Raw genomic sequence first — 22507 nt, forward strand, 5'->3', positions numbered from 1 at the left:
CGTGTTTTATCACCTGTTTGTTAGAGGACGGGTCACTGATGTTAACAAATGAGACGTTCACGGTCTATCTGTGTTGCCTTTATGACTTTTGATTTTTTGATGAACCCGGGTTTGATTTTCCACTGCAGGAAGTGACGTTCCGTGTGCCTTCTGTCTCTCTTGACACATGCTGACATTTTGACTGAACGGCTCGGTGTAAACGGGGCTACAGTGAATTATAATGATGCAGATGAAGGTCTGATAAAGTTGCAGTAGAGGTTGCCTCGATTATAACTGAGCAGAGCAAACAAAATATTAATGCTGCAAAATGTTTGATTGTTTTCAGAAAGGAGGAGCAAAGGGGAGAAGAGGAGGAGGAGGAGGAGGTCATTTGATTTGCAGCACAAAAAGGGAACCCTCGCCATGTCTGTGTTGTGGAGGTCGATCTGCTCTGAAGCTCCATCCGTGAAGGCTCTTTGATCCCGTTAGGAGCCGGACTGTGTGTCCTGTCTCATTAGCGCTCCAGTGACATGTGAGCTCTGCTGCTGCTGCTGCCAGCTGCTGCTGAGCCTGCAGCTGGAGCCGGCCTCTCCTTTTATTCTTTCATGTGCACTAAAGCATCTAGTGATCATTGTTTATGAACCACCACAGGGGGCAGCATTTGAGTATAACACATCTACATCCTGTCCTACCGTCCTCTCTCTCTCTCTCTCTCTCTCTCTCTCTCTCTCTCTCTCTCTGTTCGGAGACGCCTGTTTTCAGTGCCCCGTGTGTCTCCTCAGCATCATAATGAGAGCGTGGGCAGTTCTACCGCCTTTATTTAGAAGGTTGCCAGGTTTCATTAACTCTCTCTAAAGTCACCAGCACAGGAAAAGAAACTCATTTTCCTTTTCTTTTTTTTTAAACAAACAGGTACTGTGACTCATCATCCACAGTCACTGTGTCCCTCCCTCCTCAGAACAACCCCCCCCCCCCCCCCCCCAGCCTCTCTTTTCCAATAATCAAATGCTCGTGACGCCGCAGGCTGCCAGGTCCAGGGTCTGTTTTCTGCTGCTCATTATGTCAGCAGCTACGTCACGTGGTTAAATGACGGCGTGCTCAGAGAAAGTGAGACATAGTGTGAGAGCGTGAACTCCTGCGTGCCTCTGGGAGAGGAGACTCTTTATCTTTCCGGAAGATTCCTGCAGCCTGATTTTGGAGTTGATGAATGGTGATTCCTTTTTCTCCTCAGTTTGTTTGTATGTGTATTTATAAGATAGAATTCCTCAACAGACAAAGGAGGATCTAACTTTTGGTTTGCACTCCTCATGTATTGGCTGCTTTATGTTTTAATGGCACGGTTGCTGCCTGGAGACTGCGAATAAGCACATATGTACAACCCTGAATCCTAACTGGGTTACATCACCCTCTTTGTCCTTTTGTAGTTTGGCTACAAGGACCTAAGGGTGTGAACTACAACAGTGCATCATCCCTAACACTGGGCCCATGATCTTTCTGTTAGCCTAGCTCCATCCTAAGTGCACGAAGCACTTAGTGCACTTCACAGAAGAGACTCCAGTCCAGCTTCTTAGTTTCAAGAGTTTTACTCAGAGATTTTCTGGTGATTACCGAAAAAAACAAACGTAGAAACTTTCTATAAACGTACTAAATGTAAAGCATGATCAAAGCCCAGTGTGCTACTCTAATGACGGTGGGTGGATTTCTCCCCCACAGCCACCCGGGCGGGGTTACCAAGGCGACTTAGAGCCGTGCAGGCGGAGCAAACTGTGAGCCTGAATCAGTCTCAATGAAGAGGAGGGGACCAGCAGGTGAATCCGTGTCTGTGAGGAAGATAACACGCAGAGCAGAATACATCACTGTTACAAATTTGAGGACGGCTCGGGTTCGACTCCCGCGTGTCATCCTCCACTTCCTCTCTTTCTCCCAGGTTTCTCAATATCCGCTTTCCTGTCTCTAGAATGCATTCATAAAAATCACACATATAAACCTTTTGAGCCATGCTCGGACTTTTCGTAGCTCCACAGCTTCCCATCAAAAAAAGTCAATGTTTGAAAAACAATTCTGTGGGTTGAAAAAATACAACACTGATTCCCAAAGTGCGGCGTGCGCACACACACACACACACACACACACACACACACACACACACACACACACACACACACACACACACACACACACACACACACACACACAGACGATCTATGTCCACTGAAGTATATCCAAACTCTAAAGACATATATCACACATCAAACAAACCTTTTAACCTTTACCTTCTGTTATTATCTTGTGTCACTTGTGTCTTTGTATTTTATTTATGTCTTTCTCTGTTACCTGCTGAGGGACAACAGATGGACTCCAGCACTAATCTGACATCTTTTACAGATGTAATTGTTACAGCTGTTCATTAAGAACGCTTCCTAAAAATTAAATATTTATATCTTATTTTTTACTTGTACTTATTTTTCATTGCATCGCAGAGTGAGAATAAATTCAGCTCACAATATTTAGATGAATCTCAGATTTGTGCTGTAAACTTTCGTACAGATAACAGTATGTTAGTGAATCAGACCCACTGATGTGCAGTACCGTGACTGGCCACTGGAACAACTGAGCAGGACACGACTGCGCTCTGTCTCCTCACACACACACACACACACACACACACACACACGTGTGTCTCTATTAATACGACCGTGAGCGTGGCGTCTTGACTTGACTGGGTCTAATCACTGCGACGTTGCTAGGCAACCGGAAGCAACTTGATGTGTTAATTAGTAAGCTGAGTGGTGATTGTATGGGGGTATGTTAGAAGTATGGAGAGAGAGAGAGAGAGAGAGAGAGAGAGAGAGAGAGAGAGCGAGCGAGCATGTTTGGGATGTTTATACCGAGTGTGAGGAGAGAACAAACATGTTGATTGACTTAAAAGAGACAGATTCTAAATGTATTTTATTTCATTTGCAGCTTCAGACGAAAGCCCTGCACCCTGAAGACTCTATAAAAAAAAAAAAAAAAATCCTGACATGCGTCCTTTTTTTCTAAGCACACATGCAGCCCGCAGAGTTGAATTACAGCAGTTAGAAACACGGCCGAAACAAGAATTGAGAGTTTACCATCCAGTAACAGTAACCATAGTAACAACGCCGTGACAGCTACTGTACCTCTCCACCTGGCACACAAACACAGCGCATGTACACTACACTACACAACACACACACACACACGTCTTCGGTTATAATGAGCTGTGCAGGATTATGGTGTTTGAATGACAGTCATGCCCTTTTAACCAAGCTGCACTCACAGAGAGCCGGCCTCATGGGAACTCTATGTTTTCACTATACTGTTTGGATGACTCACACTGACGAAGAGACCCCCAGCACCACCCTCCTCTGTGCCCTCCCTCCTTCTATCTGACTCACTCTGTCCCCCCACCCCATGTACCATGTTCTCCATCTGACTCCCTCCTGTGACTCTGTTGTTCACCTTAAAGGGTCTCTCCACTGTCTCTAAGAATTCCTCAGAAAATGTTTAGGTCCTCTCTTTACTCATACATGGCACAGTCAGGGAATGTAGCACGCACCCGCACTGTAGGCCAAGCTGCTTTGTGCCCGGCCCTTAAAGGGGACATACTGTGCAAAATATCCTTTTTTAAAACACCAATGTGTGTCTCTAGGCTGTTAACAAACCCCACAATGATGAGAAAAGTCCATCCTCTCCGTCTTCCGCCTGCTCCAGTTTTCAGAAAACGTGTGCTCAAACAGGCCGTTTTGGAGATGTTCCCTTCATGACATCACAAAGGGCAGTAGCCCCTCCCCCACTTGGGTGACCCTCCCACAGCTAGGTGTTTGTTCTGCCCTCTGAGTCTGCCTTCTCACCGTAAACAATAGGACATGGAGCCAGAAAGCAGCGAGTACACCCGAGCCCTTCCAGAGAGGGGGCGTGGTCAGACACAGCTCATTTACATATTTAAAGCTACAGACACAGAAACAGCCTGTTCTGAGCAGGGCTGAAATAGAGGGGTTTATAGACATGATCAAATACAGGATCAGAGTGGATTTACAACAACACACTTCACACACATGTTGATTAATAGAAAAATGTCAAGTATGGACCACAAGCTTCTCACAAGCACAAAACCTATTACTGATTTGATTAAAGTCTCCACCAGGGCAAACAGTTTAGATTGTAGCTAAAATACCCAAGAAATATATAACCTATAATATATATCTATATATATTTATTTATTTTTACGCAAGATTTCTTTTTTTTTGTATTTGAATTTCTAAATTAGAACCTATTCGATGAGATAGGGTTTTCACAATAATAATAATCACCACATACTATTTACAACATACCCATGAAACAAGATAGAATCACCTTCAGGTGAAGTATCTCGTTGCTTTTCCAATGTTACATCATTTTTTCGACATTATTTGAATACATTTTATTCCCCCTGTGAACCTCTCTGAGAGCAACAGAAAGGATGCTTGAGTGAACAAAAGACGCTAAGTTGAATGAATCCAAGGACTGGATGGGAATACATAAAAATAATCAATCAGTACTGGGGGAACTCACAGATATGAAATCCAATTAGCATGTGATGTCAAAATCTGTAATGCAAACATTCATTATCTCCACTGCTTTTACCATTCAGGTCACAGGGGGTTGGAGGAGCTGATCTCAGCTGTCATTGGGCGACGACAGGGCTGACACATACAGCCACCCTCACAGTCCTACCTAGGGGCAATTTAGAGTCAGCAGGTACGCTAACGAGCATTTGTTTGGACTGTGGGAGGAAGAGCCGGAGTACCCGGAGAGAACCCACGCCATGCACGGGGAGAACATGCAGACTCCACACAGAGAGGGAACCTCCTCACTGTAAGGCGACAGCTCTAACCGTGCAGCACCCTCACAGACGTTTCAGCCGGAAATCAGGCAAAATGGGAAAGAACGTGAAGACACTTCTGGGAGCTGAATCCCGGATAAAGTTCCAAAACAAGAAAAAACAATGACAGTACTCCAAATCGTACTTTTATGCCACGCTGACGTTTTCGTATACACATTCTTTCTCAGTGTGTTACAGGCAATATTTACAAACGCAGACAGGTGGGACTTACTTTACAGGTCCAGAACTTAATCAGGCCGAGGCAGAGGAAGTCTTGACCACACTCCTCCACCGTCTTTCTTTAATATCACAGAGGTAGTAAACAAGCAGCATCAATTACGCTCCTTAAATCAGGAAAACAGTCAAACATACGGTAGAGACAGAAGAACCAAAACAAAAATACAAAATGGAAATGGACAATGATACCACACGGTACAAACACAATGAAATCTGTGTATTCTATGTCTTAGCAAAGAGGCTGCAGTCGAAACTCTAATCATTACAGAGAGCTGGCTCCGCCCCCTCCTCTCACACAGGTCAGCATGTGGTGGACACTGTAGCTTCAGTGTTTAGCCAGCTCTGCATGTGGTGGACACTGTAGCTTCAGTGTTTCGCCAGCTCTGCATGTGGTGGACACTGTAGCTTCCGTGTTTAGCCAGCTCTGCATGTGGTGGACAATGTAGCTTCAGTGTTTAGCCAGCTCTGCATGTGGTGGACACTGTAGCTTCAGTGTTTCGCCAGCTCTGCATGTGGTGGACACTGTAGCTTCAGTGTTTAGCCAGCTCTGCATGTGGTGGACACTGTAGCTTCAGTGTTTAGCCAGCTCTGCATGTGGTGGACACTGTAGCTTCAGTGTTTAGCCAGCTCTGCATGTGGTGGACACTGTAGCTTCAGTGTTTAGCCAGCTCTGCATGTGGTGGACAATGCAGCTTCAGTGTTTAGCCAGCTCTGCATGGGGTGGACACTGTAGCTTCAGTGTTTAGCCAGCTCTGCATGTAGAGACACTGTAGCTTCAGTGTTTAGCCAGCTCTGCATGTGGTGGACACTGTAGCTTCAGTGTTTAGCCAGCTCTGCATGTGGTGGACAATGCAGCTTCAGTCTTTTGCCAGCTCTGCATGGGGTGGACACTGTAGCTTCAGTGTTTAGCCAGCTCTGCATGTGGTGGACACTGTAGCTTCAGTGTTTAGCCAGCTCTGCATGGGTCTGTAAAGCTTTCTGCGTTCTAACCTCTCTCCATGTTTCATCTCCAACATTGATCCTAGTTTGAGCAGCTTTCTGCTGCTGGAGCTTATTAGAAACATGCAGAGGCTTTTTAGCTCGGGTACAATCACTTCTATCTGAAGCAGTTCCACTGCCCGCTTCCATCGCTGCAACACCTGTTCACCTGATAACTGCTCTCATATCTGGCAAACCCAGGGGCGTCCAAAACGGCCGCGTGGGGGGGGGGGGCCTTAAAAAAGCACCAGAATCTAAATTTAGGAGGACATACTGGCTGCTGCACGTTAAGTAGTTTAACGACGTAGAAAATAAAAAGCATGGACTACTCATGACGTGTATAATCAGTCCCACCTGTGTTTGAATATTGCTGTTACTGACCAACGAAGAGCATCTGCTTTAAAGGATGTAAAGACTCAGTATCAAAATGACAGCAGCATTAATATACTTTCTTCTGTTCACTCTTTATTACTTTTCAATAAAGTATCTGCTGTTTTCTTCACACAGCTGGGAATGCCTCTGATCCATCCAGTCTGCCTTATTGTCTCATGGTAAAGACAGGGTGGTATAGGAGGTTGCTATGGCAACTGGTCTTCTTGGCAACACAGAGAGATGTGCCCCGTAGTTTGATTGGCCGAGTGTGCCGTTGATGCGCCTCCTATAGGTGCGCTCTCAGGGCCGTGTAAGCGGATCCAGAGTAGGACATAGTGTGGATAGCGGGCTGGAGGGTCCGGGGTCACACAGAGCAGCCCCTCTAACATGATGATGTGTCATTAACACTGGAGTACTTTAAACATGAGGTCTAGTGGTCTGCTGTTCGGTGCAGATCCATATGACTCGTGAGAACACATTTGGATGACGCACACTGAGAAGAACACTTTAACCCTTTTCACGCTCACTGGTGACCACAGCGAGCGGCGGCCCCACGTCCCTTTTCTACTGACAGCACGAGTCATGACCATAGGATGAATTTAAAAATGAGCGAGGTCTGACTTATGTCCCCTCTTGTTTTTTTTTTTGGTTTTTTTTCAGGGCTGTTTGGAAGCCCAACCACGCAGCTCTGGCTTAGTGGTAGAGTCAGTCCCTCAACTGAACGGTTTGAGGTTCAATTCCCAGCTCCATCAGCTGGGGTTAAGCTGTCTTGCATACATATCATCAGACGTGGATGTTTTTTTTCCTGGCCTCATCTGAGGAATTCTAAAAACCTGCATGCTTGTCCATTATTTCCACACTCTGCCTGCCATCACGTCTCAAGTGTCCTTGGACAAAAAGACACTTCTGCAGCTTTGTCTGCTGTATATGAATGTGTATCAAACTATTACTGGTGCACGCTGAAGATAGCAGCCTCTGTCAGATCGGATGTGATATGGGCTGTGTAAGGGACTTCTGGGTCTTTTCAGCCGGCCTCAAGTGGACACTCGAGGTACTGCAGTTATTTCTACTTTTTCTGCAGACGATTTTTAAAACCAAATAACTTTCTTTGTTTTTTTTTTGTCTCGAGAAATTAAAAAAAATCCTGCTTGCTTTTTCGAATCTTTCCACACACAAGTACCACACTTTAAAAATCAATTCAGGTGATGCTTTGCGGATTTGTTCCAATAAGAAAAAAAAAGGCAAAATAGAGACGGGATGAAGTTGAACTTTAAAGAGAAGACTACTTAAAAATATGTTCAGGAAATGAAAGTGTGAGGAGGTGTCTGTTGTTCTTTAACACGTCTCCGCTTCTCAAAGGTCGTACCGGCTTCTCTCCTCACTCTCACACGTCCTGTTTAATACCACTTTCATTAGTGTCATCTCTTTAATGCTGCTTCTGAAGTTCCAGCTGTGTGTCTCGACCGGCTCCTGCAAACTGCTTCTTTCTCTAACCATGCAGGGACACTTCAGCTCGCTTAGATCTTTAAATATATAAAAAAAACTTGTAGGCTTGCCATGGTAACTGAATCCAATTAGTGTGTGCACTATCCATGCCTGACATGTGCTCTGCTGTTTCTACTTCACGCCCCCTCCGGTGCGCCTCAAAGACACAGATATATGTACAGTATGTTGACTTATTTCCTTTAAGACTGTGTGTTGTCAGAGGAAGCTTAAGCAGCGATAATTAGTGTGATGAGAGACACACAGGAGACAGAAAAAAAAGAAAAGAAAAGAAATCCAACAAAACATAGACTTTGAGTCTTTGCATGAAAACACACGCCACATTATCTCTGCAAAATCCCCCCCCCCCCTCCTCCGCCGTCCCTCCCTGTGGGAAACTTCAGCATCTGTACTGCTGCATCCACGCGGAAAAGTCTCTCTCCGACTGAAAAGCCAAATTTGGATTTATGGATTCCTGTGAGATGCCTTTTTTGTTGTTGTTGTTTTTTTTAAGGGGGAGGGGGGGGGGGTTGCCTCCAGTTTGGCTTCAGTCTACATAATGGAGCATGTGAATCCACAGCACTCCTTCAGCAGGGTGAGGCCGGTCTTGGCGAAGGGGGACGAGGTCTGCTGAGCCCTGGACGGCACCCGTCTCATCGGTAAACCTGAAACACGGAGAAAGAACATCTGTTTAAAAGATGTTTAAGAAAGAGATGACGACGATGGTGATTGGCTTGAGAAAGGAGGAGCAGAAGGAGAAATCTCTTTCCATAAAGGGTCTGAAGCACAGTCTCAGTGGGAAACTCCAATCAATCAAAACACAGAAAAGCACCTTGAACAAGAAAAACATTTGCATCAAAGAGGTTTTTTTTTTTGCCTCAGCATGGATCCTTTCTTATGTACTCAAACTCTGATGGAGCACACAGCATCTCTCTCTCTCTCTCTTTATTCCTACCTACCTTTCTTCTTCATGTGTCTCGGGAATTTGGACTTCAGAAAATCTGCCATTTCTTTGTCTTCTTCGTTCTCCCTGCAGAAAAAGAGACAAACGGACGTTAAACACGAGGAGACGAGCGACGGGAGAAAATCAATTCACGAGTCGATTTCACTTCGAAAAAGTCGTCCAAGTCCCGATTTAACCAACGATAAAGCACGAGCAGACGTTTGACTGCAGCGTGTTATATTCAGAATGGGGGGGGGGGGGGGGTGACTGCAGTACCGATTTTAAACACTAGGTATCAGTAAGACTGCATCTTACAGTCCCATACAGCAGGAAAAACTTTGAGACACCTTTTAATCAAAAAAGTGGAAAACAACATTTAAAACTAAACTATTTAAATGAGCTTTTAATACAGAACTTTTTTCTTTTTTTGTCCTTTTCTGCTGTGTTTCTGTTTTATACTGACTTCTGCTGTTTTTAACTGTGTATTTTATGATTTTCCTGTGTGAAGTGTCTTTGAGCATTTGTAAAAGTGCTTACAAATAAAATGTATTATTATTATTATTTATAATTTAAAATGTAAAGTATAATAGAAATATTCAGGAGCGAATGTGTGGAGAGAGCTTTTCACCGTATGTGAAACTTAAATTCAACTCTGTGTGATGATTTCAAACAGGATGAGCTGAGATGAAAGACACTGGATAAAAAAAGCTTAATCCAGTTCTCAGTGCGAGGAAAGATGAGATTTACTCGGAGAGGTTCCTCTGATAAATTCAATAAATCACCGGGGCCAGTCGGAGGATTCTGGATCGGACAGACGTTCTTCAGATCTTCGAGCATTTGCATGATTGCCGAGGCGTCTCATCAGACTAGATCAGCGCTTCCTTCAAGAAGTTCAAAAGAATGAAGAGACAGAAGTTTGTTGTGAAGGACAGCCAGGATGAAAAAAAAAAAAAGTGAGAAAGATCTCTATATTTATCAGCGAGAACAACACGGCCTTGAGCGCCGTCACACACCCTCCCCCCCCCGATCCATTAGCGCTCTGTTGTTCCCCTGCTTCCTGCCTCTCACCTTCCCATTCAGCCCTTTGGCGTTTTCACAGCAGGCTGTCAGCTGCCAACACAAAGTGTACATCACACACACTCGCAGGCCCTGATACTGTGGGAGGATCTGATCCAACATCTGTCTGTCCACTCTGAAGCTTCATTTAGACGACAAGATGGCTGTCAGGTTCGAGGCACCAGCTGGGGGTGTCGCACGCCGCATCAAGATTAGCGGCAAAGCAAAGGGCGATTCATTTCCTGCAGAAAGCGTCTGATAAGGCTGACGACGGGTTTGACAGTGCTCGGTCAACCCTTCGACTATACTCAGATGTGACGCCATTTCTTTATTTCTCTGGACAAAATAAAGAGCTAACCACTAAGCACAGACAGGAAATAATTATAATAATTATTATAATAACTTTATTAATAAAGCGCTTTCAGACAAAGTGCTGTACAGGTACTAAAAACAACAACAGAATGAACACAATAAAAAACAAATCAGGACATATAGCAGAGCGTAAAACAAGTGGGTCTTGAGTTTGGGGACTTTTGGAACGATCAGCAATGAACGTGTGCAATGAATCAGAAAAGTTGAGAGGAGAGAGTCCGGGATGACGGCCGGATTCAAACCCACGGCCGCTCGGGCAAGGACTCAGGCCTCTACACCGGGTACGCAAACAAACCGCGAGAAGGGCCAGATTGTAGGGAAATAAAATGAGTCATGTGATGATTTGTACACTTCCTCTGGATCGTCTTGTCATGAACACTAGAGTGGACGCAGAGCTGTCAATCATGACCCAACGTCAAACGCTTCATTCTGAACACGTCACCTATACTGCAGCCAGTCAGCAGGGGGAGCTCTACACATGTTCCTATTATGAATGAACCACAGACTGTAAATATGAATGGATGACGCCTGAGTGGCGTCGCCCCCTCTGTGCCTGCAGGGGGCCCCGGAGGCTCAGCAGCCGCCGCCACATGTGTCCGACTTCCTGGATCCAGCCTCAAGCGGACACTGCAGGATTTTGCACTTTTGCATCTGCTTCATTTTTTCCCCCCCGGACCGGATGTCGCTGCTTGGCGTGAACCGTAACGATGCTAAATAAATGCAATCAGTAGTTGTAACCAAGGACAGCTCATGGAGCAGAGCGTGCTGTCTGACACACGCTGACACATCTTTAATTAAAATGGCTCTCCGCTGTGAGCCGGGCTGTGCAGTGTGCCTCAGGAAATGTGTTTTAATAGAGCGCCATGGGACCGCCATGTGGACGCGTGCATGTGAAAGATACTGATGATTGTTACACAAGTTTACCAGAGAGACCGACAACGAGTGAGGCTCCAACCTGAGAGCTATCAGTCACTATCAGACAGTATTTAAGATCTGTGTGGACCTGAAGCTTTCACTGTGAGGCTGCACAGCTTCCCTGAACTTCGTGCCTCCGTGTGATTTTTAATTATTTATTAACAGACCCCAAGAAGGCAGAAAAAAAAAAAAAACACACCTGAGTCGTTCAAACTCCACATCGTCCACCAGGAAATCTCTGGTCTCCACCAGCTTGTGGATCTGCTGCAGCAGCTCTTCTTCCTTCTGCCGGTCCTCGTTGGATTTGTCTTTATCTGCAGCACAACACACGCCGGAGTGTTTCACAAGTCAAACATCGTGCAAATGTAACGTGTAGCATTGGAAAAAAGCCGTATTGCTCCTTTAACGCGAGTAGAAAATAGCAGTGGGCCTCTCAGTGAACTCTGAGGTGTTTTTTTTTTCTCTCCGGAGTCAAAATCAAAAGTCTTCATACCTGGGACGGAAACGAGCATGTGCAGCTCCTTCTTCAGTCGAGTGATCTCCTTGCACAGCTGGATGTCATCCATCCTGCACAGCCACAAACACAGCATTAAACACACACACACACACACACACACACACACACACAGACAGTCTGAGTGAAAAACGAGGGAGGGGTGAAATCTTGATTCTGAGATGTGAGATTCACTCCGAGCTCTCATATTTCAGACGGGAGATGATACAATCTTTTCTGAGCACAATTCCCTGCGGCACCTCCGAGTCAGACAGCCTCCGTCTGTGTCACTCTTTCTCTTTCAACCGCCCTCCAGTCAGTGGATCATTTCTGACACCGAGGTTGTGGGGGGGGGGGGGGGGGGGGGGGGGGGGGAGTACGGGGGCCCTCGTGTGACCCAGCACTCACACAGGCCGGTGTGGAATACAAATGATACACTTAACTCTCTGGATAAGAGAGTAAACACTCAGGGTTTGTTAGCATGCGGACCAGTGGGAGGAAAAACAGGCTTGAAATGGTGACTCCTCCTCCCCCCCCTCGGGGGTCTCTCCTATTTCCTCCACATTATCTGCCTTGCTTGCTTGCCACTCCAAACACGCCGTCTGAGCAGTGCCTGCCTGTCTCTTCCAAGAGTGGATGAATAAATATCCACACATCTGCCTGCCTGCCTCGTGGAGGCAAAGGTAAAGCCATTGAATTTTTAATGGGAGCCAGAATGGAGAGAGCTGCAGTGAATAGAGGGCGATGCTGCATCCCGAGTGGAATAAGTCATATTCAGGAACGGGTAGGATTACTCGAGTACTTGATGGCGATCAGACACTCAGAAATGATGGATGCGTGCGCTCTTTCCATCCATCCATTTTCTTCGGCTTGTCCGAGGTCCGGCAGCGAGTCAACCCAGACTTCCTTCTACCCAGCGACATTTCCCATCTCCTCCTGAGGGGAATCAGAGGCGTTCCAAGGCCAGAGGGGATATCTAGTGTTTGAATTCTGAGGTCTCTCCCCCCTGCTGGATGTGCCCAGAAAAACCCCAGGAGACATCCTGATCAGCTGCCAGAACCAGCTCAAACGGCGAGCCCGTATCCACTCCTCCGGTCAGACTTTAAAAATGACGGGTCGTCCTGACGAGGACAAAACAGTAAGACATAGTATGAAATGGATGGCGCCGGTGGACCGGTGGTTTTGGCGTGCCCCTTTTGTTCAAATCCGACCTGTGGCTTCCTTCCCACAAATCATTACCCTCTCTCCCTCTCTCCCTCTCTCTCTCTCGCCCTGATGTCTGACTCCACTGTCTTATCTCTAAAGAAAGGTATAAAGCCACCGCACAAACACAAAAAACATGATGTCTTGTGCAAAGTAAATAATTTCTTTTCTCATTTTTGGTGTGCTCAAATCAAAGGAGAGAGAGCGAGCAAGAGAGAGAGAGAGAGAGAGAGACAGAGAGAGAGAGGGAGGGATCTGTTCACTGCACGTTACATATTTATCAAACATGTGCAGGTCTGCATGTGCAGGTCTGCATGTGGTCACCTCACATCGCCTAAAAAAAAAAATCATTAAAAGATTCCAAATCCGAGCGTCAGATGGTTTCCATGACAGCAACATCCACTCACATGTATCTGAGCTCGGACTCCCTCCTGACCAGCACGTCTCTGATCCTCTCGATCTTAAAGAGCTCGCCCTCGATGTCGTCCACGGTGATGGTGGAGTCGGCCATGGACACCACGTCGTCCTCTGTGACAAGACGAGAGAGACGCTTTATTGTCTTTATTGATTTAGTAAAAGGTATTTAACTGTGTTGGAGGGAGAGAAAAAAAAAAGTGTGAAAAGGGGGATTTGATGTGAGCTTTATGAGAAATGAGCAGATTTGCAAAAGCAGAACAAAAGCGGCGTACGAATCTGCATGTTAAACAGAACACACAGCTGCAGCTCTGTGATGAGCCGTCACACGGCCCCTGCGTGGAGAGGCTAAGTGGGTAAACCCAGGTCGGCTGGTCAGGCTGTGAGTCTCTGCAGCGCTGCCTGGATCTGTTCTGGAAAGTTCCTTCAGTCATTCAGTGACAAACTTTCATGTCTTTGCTGAATAACAGAAACGTTTCTGCTGAATGTAACACAAACATCCTTTCCAAATAAGTCTGTTAAAGATAACTAACTCCACAGCATTTTTATTATCTGCTGTGATCGATCGGACCAAACAAAGTACTCATATTTACCTCGATACCTCCCCACGTGTCAGCCAAATTAAACTTTCCCCATTCATGATGTTTGTCTGGGTCTCTTATTGAGCAGAGCTCAACGTCCTTCTTATTTCTCAGATACTGGCCTCAGTAAAAACCCTCCATTTCAGCTTCCGTCTCTTTAACGGCCCCTCCCCACCTTCCTCCGATTGGCCAGCTGTGTTTTGCAGTCGCAGGGAAATTTGGAAGAGCTTCCAAAAGGTGGGCGTGTCCTCGACAGAACTGCCCGAGTGGGCGTGTCCCAGGAAACCACTGATCAATCAGAACAATCAATACTAAAATAAAATCTTATGAACATTACCCGTGCATGGATACAGAGGAAATATCCTGTTCTGTTTTAAGAATTGACGAGATATTGGTTTCTCAAAATCTGGAGTGATTTTCCAGAACCAGCTGAGCCGATTCATGGATATTAGATCATGCATGCAGGCTGACTCGAGAGACAGGAACTCGCAGGAAACTGCTGAAATTACTCGATCTGTAGAATTCATTCAAGGACAAAGATTCATCAGTTTTTTCTGAACCACTGAGAGATTTTAAGGTGGAAAACCCCTTTTCAAAAATCCATTTGAGAAACCTATGGGTGACAGCACTGAGGCGACGTCCATGTTTATATACAGCTGAGAGGAGCATGTGGGAGCAGCCAGGTCGGGAGAATCTCCGAGCAGTCCTCCTGGAAGTTTCAGCTCATAGGACTTGTTGTTAGTATCCCCCTGTCATCAGCACCTCCTGAATATGAGCGGCGAGGAAAGAGGGGAGGAGGTGGAGAAGGAGGGGAGGAGGTGGAGAAGGAGGGGAGGAGGTGGAGAAGGAGGGGAGGAGGTGGAGAAGGAGGGGAGGAGGTGGAGAAGGATCCTGGACCGCCAAATGATGGAGATATTGTCAGGAGAGCAGATGTGAAAACAGATTTAGGGATTAAGCAGATGCCTGTTTGAATGTCTGATATTCAACATAAACATACAATTAAGTAACTAATTTAATCACTTCAGCAGACTAAATGTTCACAAAGGAACAGATCAGAAGGGCTTATAATCGTTTCTAAAGAACAATGAGACGCTGTTAAGTAATCCCTGCAGGATTATCATCTCTCACACAGCAGCAGCTCTGCCTTTCAGCGTTTAAATCATGTGCACGGAGGATGCCTTGAAGGTTTGGGGAACATTCATTTAAACCCCACGCTGTCTCATTATGCACGTCAGTCACACACCCCGACCTCGGATAGCTTCTTTTAACCGCTTCCCCTTTCAGAACCGAGGAAGTGGGTACATTCAGCTCCCGACCTTACAAAAAGGGAAATAAAATAAATGTGATTATGTCTCAGAACAACCTTCAGGAACATTTACAGTCGATTCCTCTGGAAACGTGTGTGCGGGACATCAAAGATTTCACCCTGTCAACTCCGGTAAAGTGTGTGTAGAGGCAGCAGCTGCACGCGGACCTAACAATCAGCAACGACCAATTTATATCCGCCATGCATGAACAAAAGTATCAACACCACATTTAATCTACTCTGAAATCCAAGCATGGTGGAGAATTTTTTTTTAAAAGAACTGAAAGAGGAGAAATAACCTCTGCACACTCCGGAGTCCATTATCTGTCACGTCCCCGCGGAGCGCTGCGCAACATTGGGGGCAGAACCGTGGAAAAAAATAAATAAATCACCAGTTCGTTCCAACACCAGAGCCGTGGTCCCTCACATCCTCTTTACAAAACACACACTCAGTTACTCAGCAGAGCTTTAGTATGTATTAACAGCACTCTCGTCAAATGTAGCCCGAGGGAAGAGCTCAGTGCGTTCAAAGTGGCGTGAAGACCGAACAGAGAAGAAGTGAATAATAATTCACGCTGAGGTTCTCTGACTGCAGGGTCGAGGTGAGAGCACCGTGGAAAGCATTACACAAGCTTGGTTTTAAGTGTCAGCTTGTATGAACTTACATGCCTGCTGGGGTCTGCTTTGTGTGACGGCCTAAAAAAAGGGACCCTGAAGTAAACACATGCTGTACATGGGACTAAGAGGAGGACCAGAACCAGAACCTCGACAACAAGAAGAAAAAGCAGCGAGTGAACATGCAGGCAGTGTCTGAAGAAGCCGCGCTCTGTCATACTATTCATTTACCCTGATGACGTATTTTTGTAGGCCAACCAGGAAGTAGCTTCAACAAGGGTTCGAACGAGAATTCTCCTGTGGGATTTTTGGATTTTGGATGATTGCAGAAAATAATCTGTGTCAAACACACGTTTCTGATGTGTAGCTGTTTAGTTCAGCGGGATAATCTTTACAGATGAACATCATTTATATGAAGTTTGAAGAGTTAATGCAGCCCAGAGAAGTAAAAAGCTAACGTTATGCTACAAGCTAACTACACAGCGGTCGGTTTATTATGACATCACGACCGCTATCCTTCATCGATCTAATCAGCTGTTTAAACAAGCTAGCTAAACGTTAGCGTAATAAGTTGCTTATAAACCTAATATTTACAACATGACTAGAGGCTGTAAGGAGGATTAGTGAGAGAGTTTCCGCCGTGATGACGTTTAATGTTTCCATGACAACCACTGTAGTCTCAGTTAGCCAAATGTTAGCGACCGCCGTTTTAAGTACTCGTAAAAACAGTAATATTCACAAGTGGGGATCTTAGCTAACGTAGTTTATCTCGTCTAACAAAACGTTACGCCCCCGTGCGTCACCGTCGAAGTGAGTGACAAGACGCGGATATTTTTGGTCTCGGTGCACTCTGGTTTCTTTTTTTGTAAATGGTTATTCATGCTATTAAAACAGACTTTTTGTATTTCATTTGGTCAGATCTCGCACTAAAGACCCCCCCCACCTTAATGAACAGAAACAGCCGTCTCTTCTGCAGCTGAGCAGATCACTAACGGAGACAAGCCTCACAGAATGAGGACGGCTCAGGTAAAGACGTACATCATCATAGTTTGGTAAGTCTGTCATTGTTCGATGCTGCAGAGGCTCTCTACGACACGTTGTTGTAGCACTGTGCAGATATGACTCATCACTACACCTCTCTGAAGTGCTTCCTTCTTTACTTTTTTTTTGTCCTCCATCACAGTCGCTCCGCATCGCCCCATAACATGACCCCTGTGTGCATCCAAACCTCGACATGCAAACAGCATCATGAGCTCTTATCTCTTTCTCAAAGCCACAATGTGCAGTAACGAGCGAGCTGACAGACGGGATCGTCCTGATTACAGAGCGGGAGTAGAGAGGAGGAGGAGGAGGAGGAGGAGAGGAAGAGGTGTGACAAGTGGAGGAAAATAAAGATGCAAACATGGAGGGGAGTTAACAGATACCCTGCAGTGCTTCGCAAACTTCCCACAAGACCGCCACGTTAACAGCTTTAAGAAAACCCTCACAACATGACACTGCTGTGAGCTGAAGTCAGCGAAAACATTTCTCTAGTTTTTTAGATGGAAAAAAACCTGGATCAGTCTGGTAACAGCGGGTTTGATTTGACTGTAAAAGGTATTCATAAAGATATCACGGTAGGCTTTAGGAAATCCTAACGGATGCAGGTATTTTAATGAATGAAGGTCAGGAAGGCGATATGTGCGCCCTCCTGGTCCGGTCTATCCACGAAGACTATTCCTGCAAGATGCTCTGCAGGCTCATCGGCAGCAGCCGCCATGTTGGAAATGCTGTCTCAACCTAACTTTAAGTCGACGTAACGACAGGCTGAGAGCTGGAGTGGAGGCGGGGTTTAAACATCATACTGAAGCACGTCCCAGGTTTTACATATTGAGGTTTGTGTCCTTAATTGATAATGTCCAATTAAGAGCTCTGATCTGAAACGTCACATCTGGTGATTAATGCAGCTTCTGCTGTGTGGACTCAGCCTTCCTTTCCCTTTCAACACACACACACACACACACACACGCACACACACACACACAGAGAGAGTGGGATACCTAATTGAAAGCTACCCCTCTAATTAACTGGTGTGTTGTCTCAAATGTGTTAGTCACTCACACACACACACACACACACACACACACACACACACACACACTATAGCGGTTCAGACACCTGTGGACTCTTGACATTTTCAAGGCTGCTGCAGCTGGAGAAATGCATCGATCTATTCTGTCAACCATAAAACCACCTTCTCTCCGTCCTGTTATTCACGTCAGCAGAGCACGAGGCTGCAGAGACTTTCACAATGATTCAGTACATTTCACATAACATCAGCTCACAGACCTGAGAACAACGTGTGATGGTGAGAGGAACAGCAGCTGAAGTTACACATTGATGAAATAACAGTGAATCTAAAACTACTTGTGCAGGTGATGTCATGCTGGAGTGTTTGTTGTTAGTTCACCTGCTTTGTCTTTGCTCCATTCAGTGCGCTCCAGTGATCCGTACTGAAGAGGAGGAGATCCTTGCTTCCTCTCCATGCTGCTCCTCTCTCCTTCTTCTTCTTCTTCTTCTCTCTCCACGCGCCCAGCTGCAGTGGCTGTGGAAACAGTGAGGGTGGGTCGGGTGGGGGGGAGACTACAGGGGAGGGTCCTGCGGTGTCAGCTTGCTGCTGTGACTCATTGAGTCGTCTCCACCAACCTGTAGAAGCGGAGCGGAGAGACGCGCGTGCAGCCCCCACCGGCTCAGGCAGGCAGGTGTGTCGCGTGTGCACCGAGCGCGAGACCCTCCACTATCAACTCCTGCTGTATCCAGCGGGCTGCATGACAGCCCACCAGCGCCATCTGGTGGCCACACGGCAACACTTTAAAACCTGTGAGGTTCACAAGTACGACCTCATAAAAAAGGAGGAAGGCTGCGAGAAATGTTTCTAATGATTTGAGATCATCACTATGTTGCATCCCTTTTTACTGTCACAACACTTTGTCAAGATTTCAGGAACCGAGGAGATATATATTTTTCTTTTTGTTTCATGAAGGATTCCAGGTGTTCACCTGAACTGTTTCTTGATCATGTGTGTTACTTCTGATGGTGTCCTAAACCTAAAACAGTTTTTTTTTGTTTGTTTTACATTTCACACATCATGCATATAAAAAAATACACAACATCTTACATAACAAAATAATTTATTTACATTTCTCTTTTCATGGCGACCCCCTTGACATGACATTAGATTCATAAATGTGCAAAATGTATTAGAAGTCTGGTTTAACCCTTTCCAGACCAATCAGACAAACACACACACACACACACACACACACACGATGACTTAACGAGCACCCAACACTGAGATCACACTGTTTATTAACTGAATCATTTTATGATTGGCCCTTAATCAGGAAGAACGTGCGACATTTTACATATACATACAGCAGAAATCAAGTAAATGTGTGTGTGAGTCCTGAGTGTCTCCAGTGAGGGAGAAGCTGGAGTCCTGCTGGCTGTGTTGTTGTCAGAGCTGTTTACATGGCTCCTCCCCTTGTGTATAAAAGCTGTTTGAGTCAAGAAGAAGAAGAACATCCTCGCCCTAACCCAAGTGTTTTAAGCTAATGTTTTGCAGAACTGTAGCACGGATAAGCTAAGGTTTTTTGCACATTTGTATTAATTTGTTTCATGTGCAGCATTTGTCTCGTATTTGAGACAAAGTTCTCGCCAGGGAGACGAACAAAAGAAACCTTGAACCTTGCCGTCACGCTCATTCTGTGTCACGTGACGCTACAAGCTAACGAAAGTGTGCTAACCTCTTCGCAAACACGTTTGGAGAAAGGGAAGGGGGGGGAAGGGGGGGGGGGGGGGGGGAGGAGTGTCTCTGGAGGAGGCGTGGCCAAACAGTTTGTTTTAGTTTCATGCAGGAGCTCAAGGGCGACATCTACTGGATGAAAAGGTCACACGTTCTTCCTTTAAAAGAAATAATAACATGCAAATCAGTGACAGAAGAATCCCATTTAAAGTACGAGTAATATAGGCGCTCCGTTGCTCCACACTCACGAGGTTTCCAGCAAACAGTTGAAGCTTTATTTACTTCCTGTTGTTACACAGACGACAGAGTGAGAGATCCGTTTCACACGTCAGTTTACCATAATAAGGGTCAGCAAGTTTCACTTTTGAGTTTAGCTGTTTCAAAATGTGAACCCCCTCCTCTTAAAATCACACGACTTAAGCAAACTGTTGTGTGTGTGTGTGTGTGTGCGTGTGTGTGTGTGTGTGTGTGTGTGTGTGTGTGTGGAGGAGGCAGTGAAAATGTAGTGTTACTTTGCAGTCAGTTTCCGCCACATCAGCGTTTTAAGACCGCAGACTCGAGCGTCCACAGAGCGGTGTCTTAAGAGTCCGTCTCTTCAATAAATCGGGCCTCATTGGGCCTCATTCGCACAACCAGTCTGACGACACGCCAAAAGGTGAACGTTTTGTTTTTAAAGGTGGCGAGGAAGCGCAAACAACAAAAAAAACCTTTACAGCGCTTTACGTTTTAAATATATGAACTATTTTTGGTCATTTCCGATCACAGCGTGAAGGACGTCGTTTCTGATGATGCCTCTGTCTGAACTCGTCATCTGCCGTGGCGTGCATATTTTCAATCCTCTGCTGTCGTGTCATTAAATCGGCCTGTTTTGGTTTCATTCCAGAAGCGCTACATCCGCTTTAGCATTACCTCGGTAACTCTCCACTTCTCTTTTCAGTCCGCTGCATCCTCAGCGTGCGTGTGTGTGTGTGTGTGTGTGTGTATGTGTGTGTGTGTTTGTGTGTGTGTGTGTGTGTGTGTGTGTGTGTGTGTGTGTGTGTATGTATGTGTGTGTGTGTGTGTGTGTGTGTGTGTGTGTGTGTGTGTGTGTGTGTGTGTGTGTGTGCCGTGTCCACACATCCCTGCAGCCTAATGCACCTTTCATGATCATAACAGGAGCGTTGGATCTTTTCACGCTGGTTGTGAAAAACGTGCACGAGCCTCCAGGTTACGAGGACGCGGCGTCCATCGATTTCGAGGAACGAGTGCGAACGCATCACGAGTCTGAGGCGAGTTCTCAAGAACGAATTGACGATATTTTGTCGAGGATGTTTCGGCGAATGAGGCGCCGTGTTCTTTGGCGTCATGACAATCTGCACCTATGAATTGATTGTTTTTCAAGTCTGCACAATACGAGTGGCGCCGGATAGCCCGGCGGTTATGTTGCAGAGGGTTCAAATCTGACCTCCACCGTTCTCCTCCTTCTCCCCCAACATGTCCCGTCTCTCTTTAACTGTCCTGTCCAGTGCAGACAAAAACGTCTCAAAATAACGTCCTAAAAAAAAAAAAAAAAAAAAAAAAAGGGATGCAGAAAACTTGATTGGTGAAGAGCGGCACACGTAACGGCGTTCGACGGCGTCCCCGTGGTGCGATCACATTTTGTTGTGGTTGCAGTCCGAGCAGCCTTCAAGGTTTGTTCCAAAGACTCGCTCACACATAAACACGTCTCCGTCCACGTTCTGCTTCCAGGAGCCACAGAGGTCGACCCCGCTCCCGTTGCCATGGCAGCAGCAAACACCTTCCACCATCAAACACACACACGCTCGCGACCTTAATGTTCCTCTGCGGGCGTCCGTCCTTCACATCATGTGATGATGCCGGAGAACGTGTTGATGGGTAGAGGGAGACCTTTGTTCATGTATTTACTCAGTCCGGCGTCTTTGTTGTCCTCCAGCTTTAACTTGGACCGCATGGTTTGTTGGACGCAGTAACCCGGGTCGAGACACGGGGAGATCTCCACGCTGCAACACACACACACACACACACACACACACACACACACACACACACAAAAAACAAAACAAATTAAAAGGATAAATGTTCATGTTCCTTTCTAACGCCAACGCGTCCGTTCATGTGACGGGATCAGACCGAGCGGCGAGCTTTTGGCTGAATTCCCCTCACATTCTCTGAAACAGGAACTTTATGTAACCGTGGTTTCACATCACGATGTCGACAAGAACACCAAAAGAGAGACTCATCAACACGAGAAAATACTCTACTTTTTTATTTGATATCTCGCTTTTTTCAATTCAACGTTTGTTCGATTTTTTTGGGGGCGTGTCCACGTCTGTGTTCACGCTAAAACATGAACTGTTTTCAGAAATCTAAAATCCCAAAATGACATCCTGGATCTTTTGAAGTCGTCTGAGGAACTCGAGTTACGAACATGTTTGAGCCTCACAGGCCTCCGTCAGGACGGGCGAGCAGTCGGCCTGGGTGTGGTGATGTCTGAACATTTGGGATCCTGGAAGCCGTACTCACCTCTGCACATCTTTGAAGGCCCGGCGAGGATCTTTGTCCAGAGTGAGAGTGAAGGAGCGACTCTCCAAACAGCGAATCTTTATGTTGTTGCTGCGAATATTCGTCTTCGAATTCAAAACAAAAAGACAAAAACAAAAAAAAAGGGATTTTACTGGTTTACAGAAGAGTTCACCCGGATCACGCCGGAGAGATCTGATCGACGTCTCGACTCACCACGTTGTTGTTGTTCTTAGATTTTGTGGCCGACTCGTTCAGCGTCAGCGTCAAACAGTTCAGATCTGAGAAACAAAAAATAAATAAATAAATAAACAGATAAAAGAGAGTTTGATACGTCCTGAAACAAACACTGAGAGTCCGAGCTGAGACTGA

At 45.9% G+C, this 22507-nt stretch overlaps 1 protein-coding gene across 1 annotated transcript in view; it reads right to left on the reverse strand.

Annotated features, from left to right (window-relative positions):
• Nucleotides 1–7709: 7709 nt before the first annotated feature.
• pik3r6 (phosphoinositide-3-kinase regulatory subunit 6) overlaps nt 7710–22507 on the reverse strand; it is a 38828-nt gene continuing 24030 nt past the window's right edge. The window contains exons 19-27 of the mRNA XM_079337609.1: nt 22352–22416; nt 22139–22242; nt 21460–21615; nt 18281–18453; nt 13323–13443; nt 11713–11786; nt 11419–11533; nt 8893–8963; nt 7710–8598 (exon numbers count right to left, since the gene is read on the reverse strand). Of these exons, the coding sequence (XP_079193735.1) occupies nt 8486–8598; nt 8893–8963; nt 11419–11533; nt 11713–11786; nt 13323–13443; nt 18281–18453; nt 21460–21615; nt 22139–22242; nt 22352–22416 (992 nt within the window). The 3' untranslated portion in view covers nt 7710–8485. The remainder of the gene's footprint in view (nt 8599–8892; nt 8964–11418; nt 11534–11712; nt 11787–13322; nt 13444–18280; nt 18454–21459; nt 21616–22138; nt 22243–22351; nt 22417–22507) is intronic.

The sequence above is a fragment of the Symphodus melops genome (assembly GCF_947650265.1).
Source record: "Symphodus melops genome assembly, chromosome: 2".
In the NCBI taxonomy this organism is placed as follows: domain Eukaryota; kingdom Metazoa; phylum Chordata; class Actinopteri; order Labriformes; family Labridae; genus Symphodus; species Symphodus melops.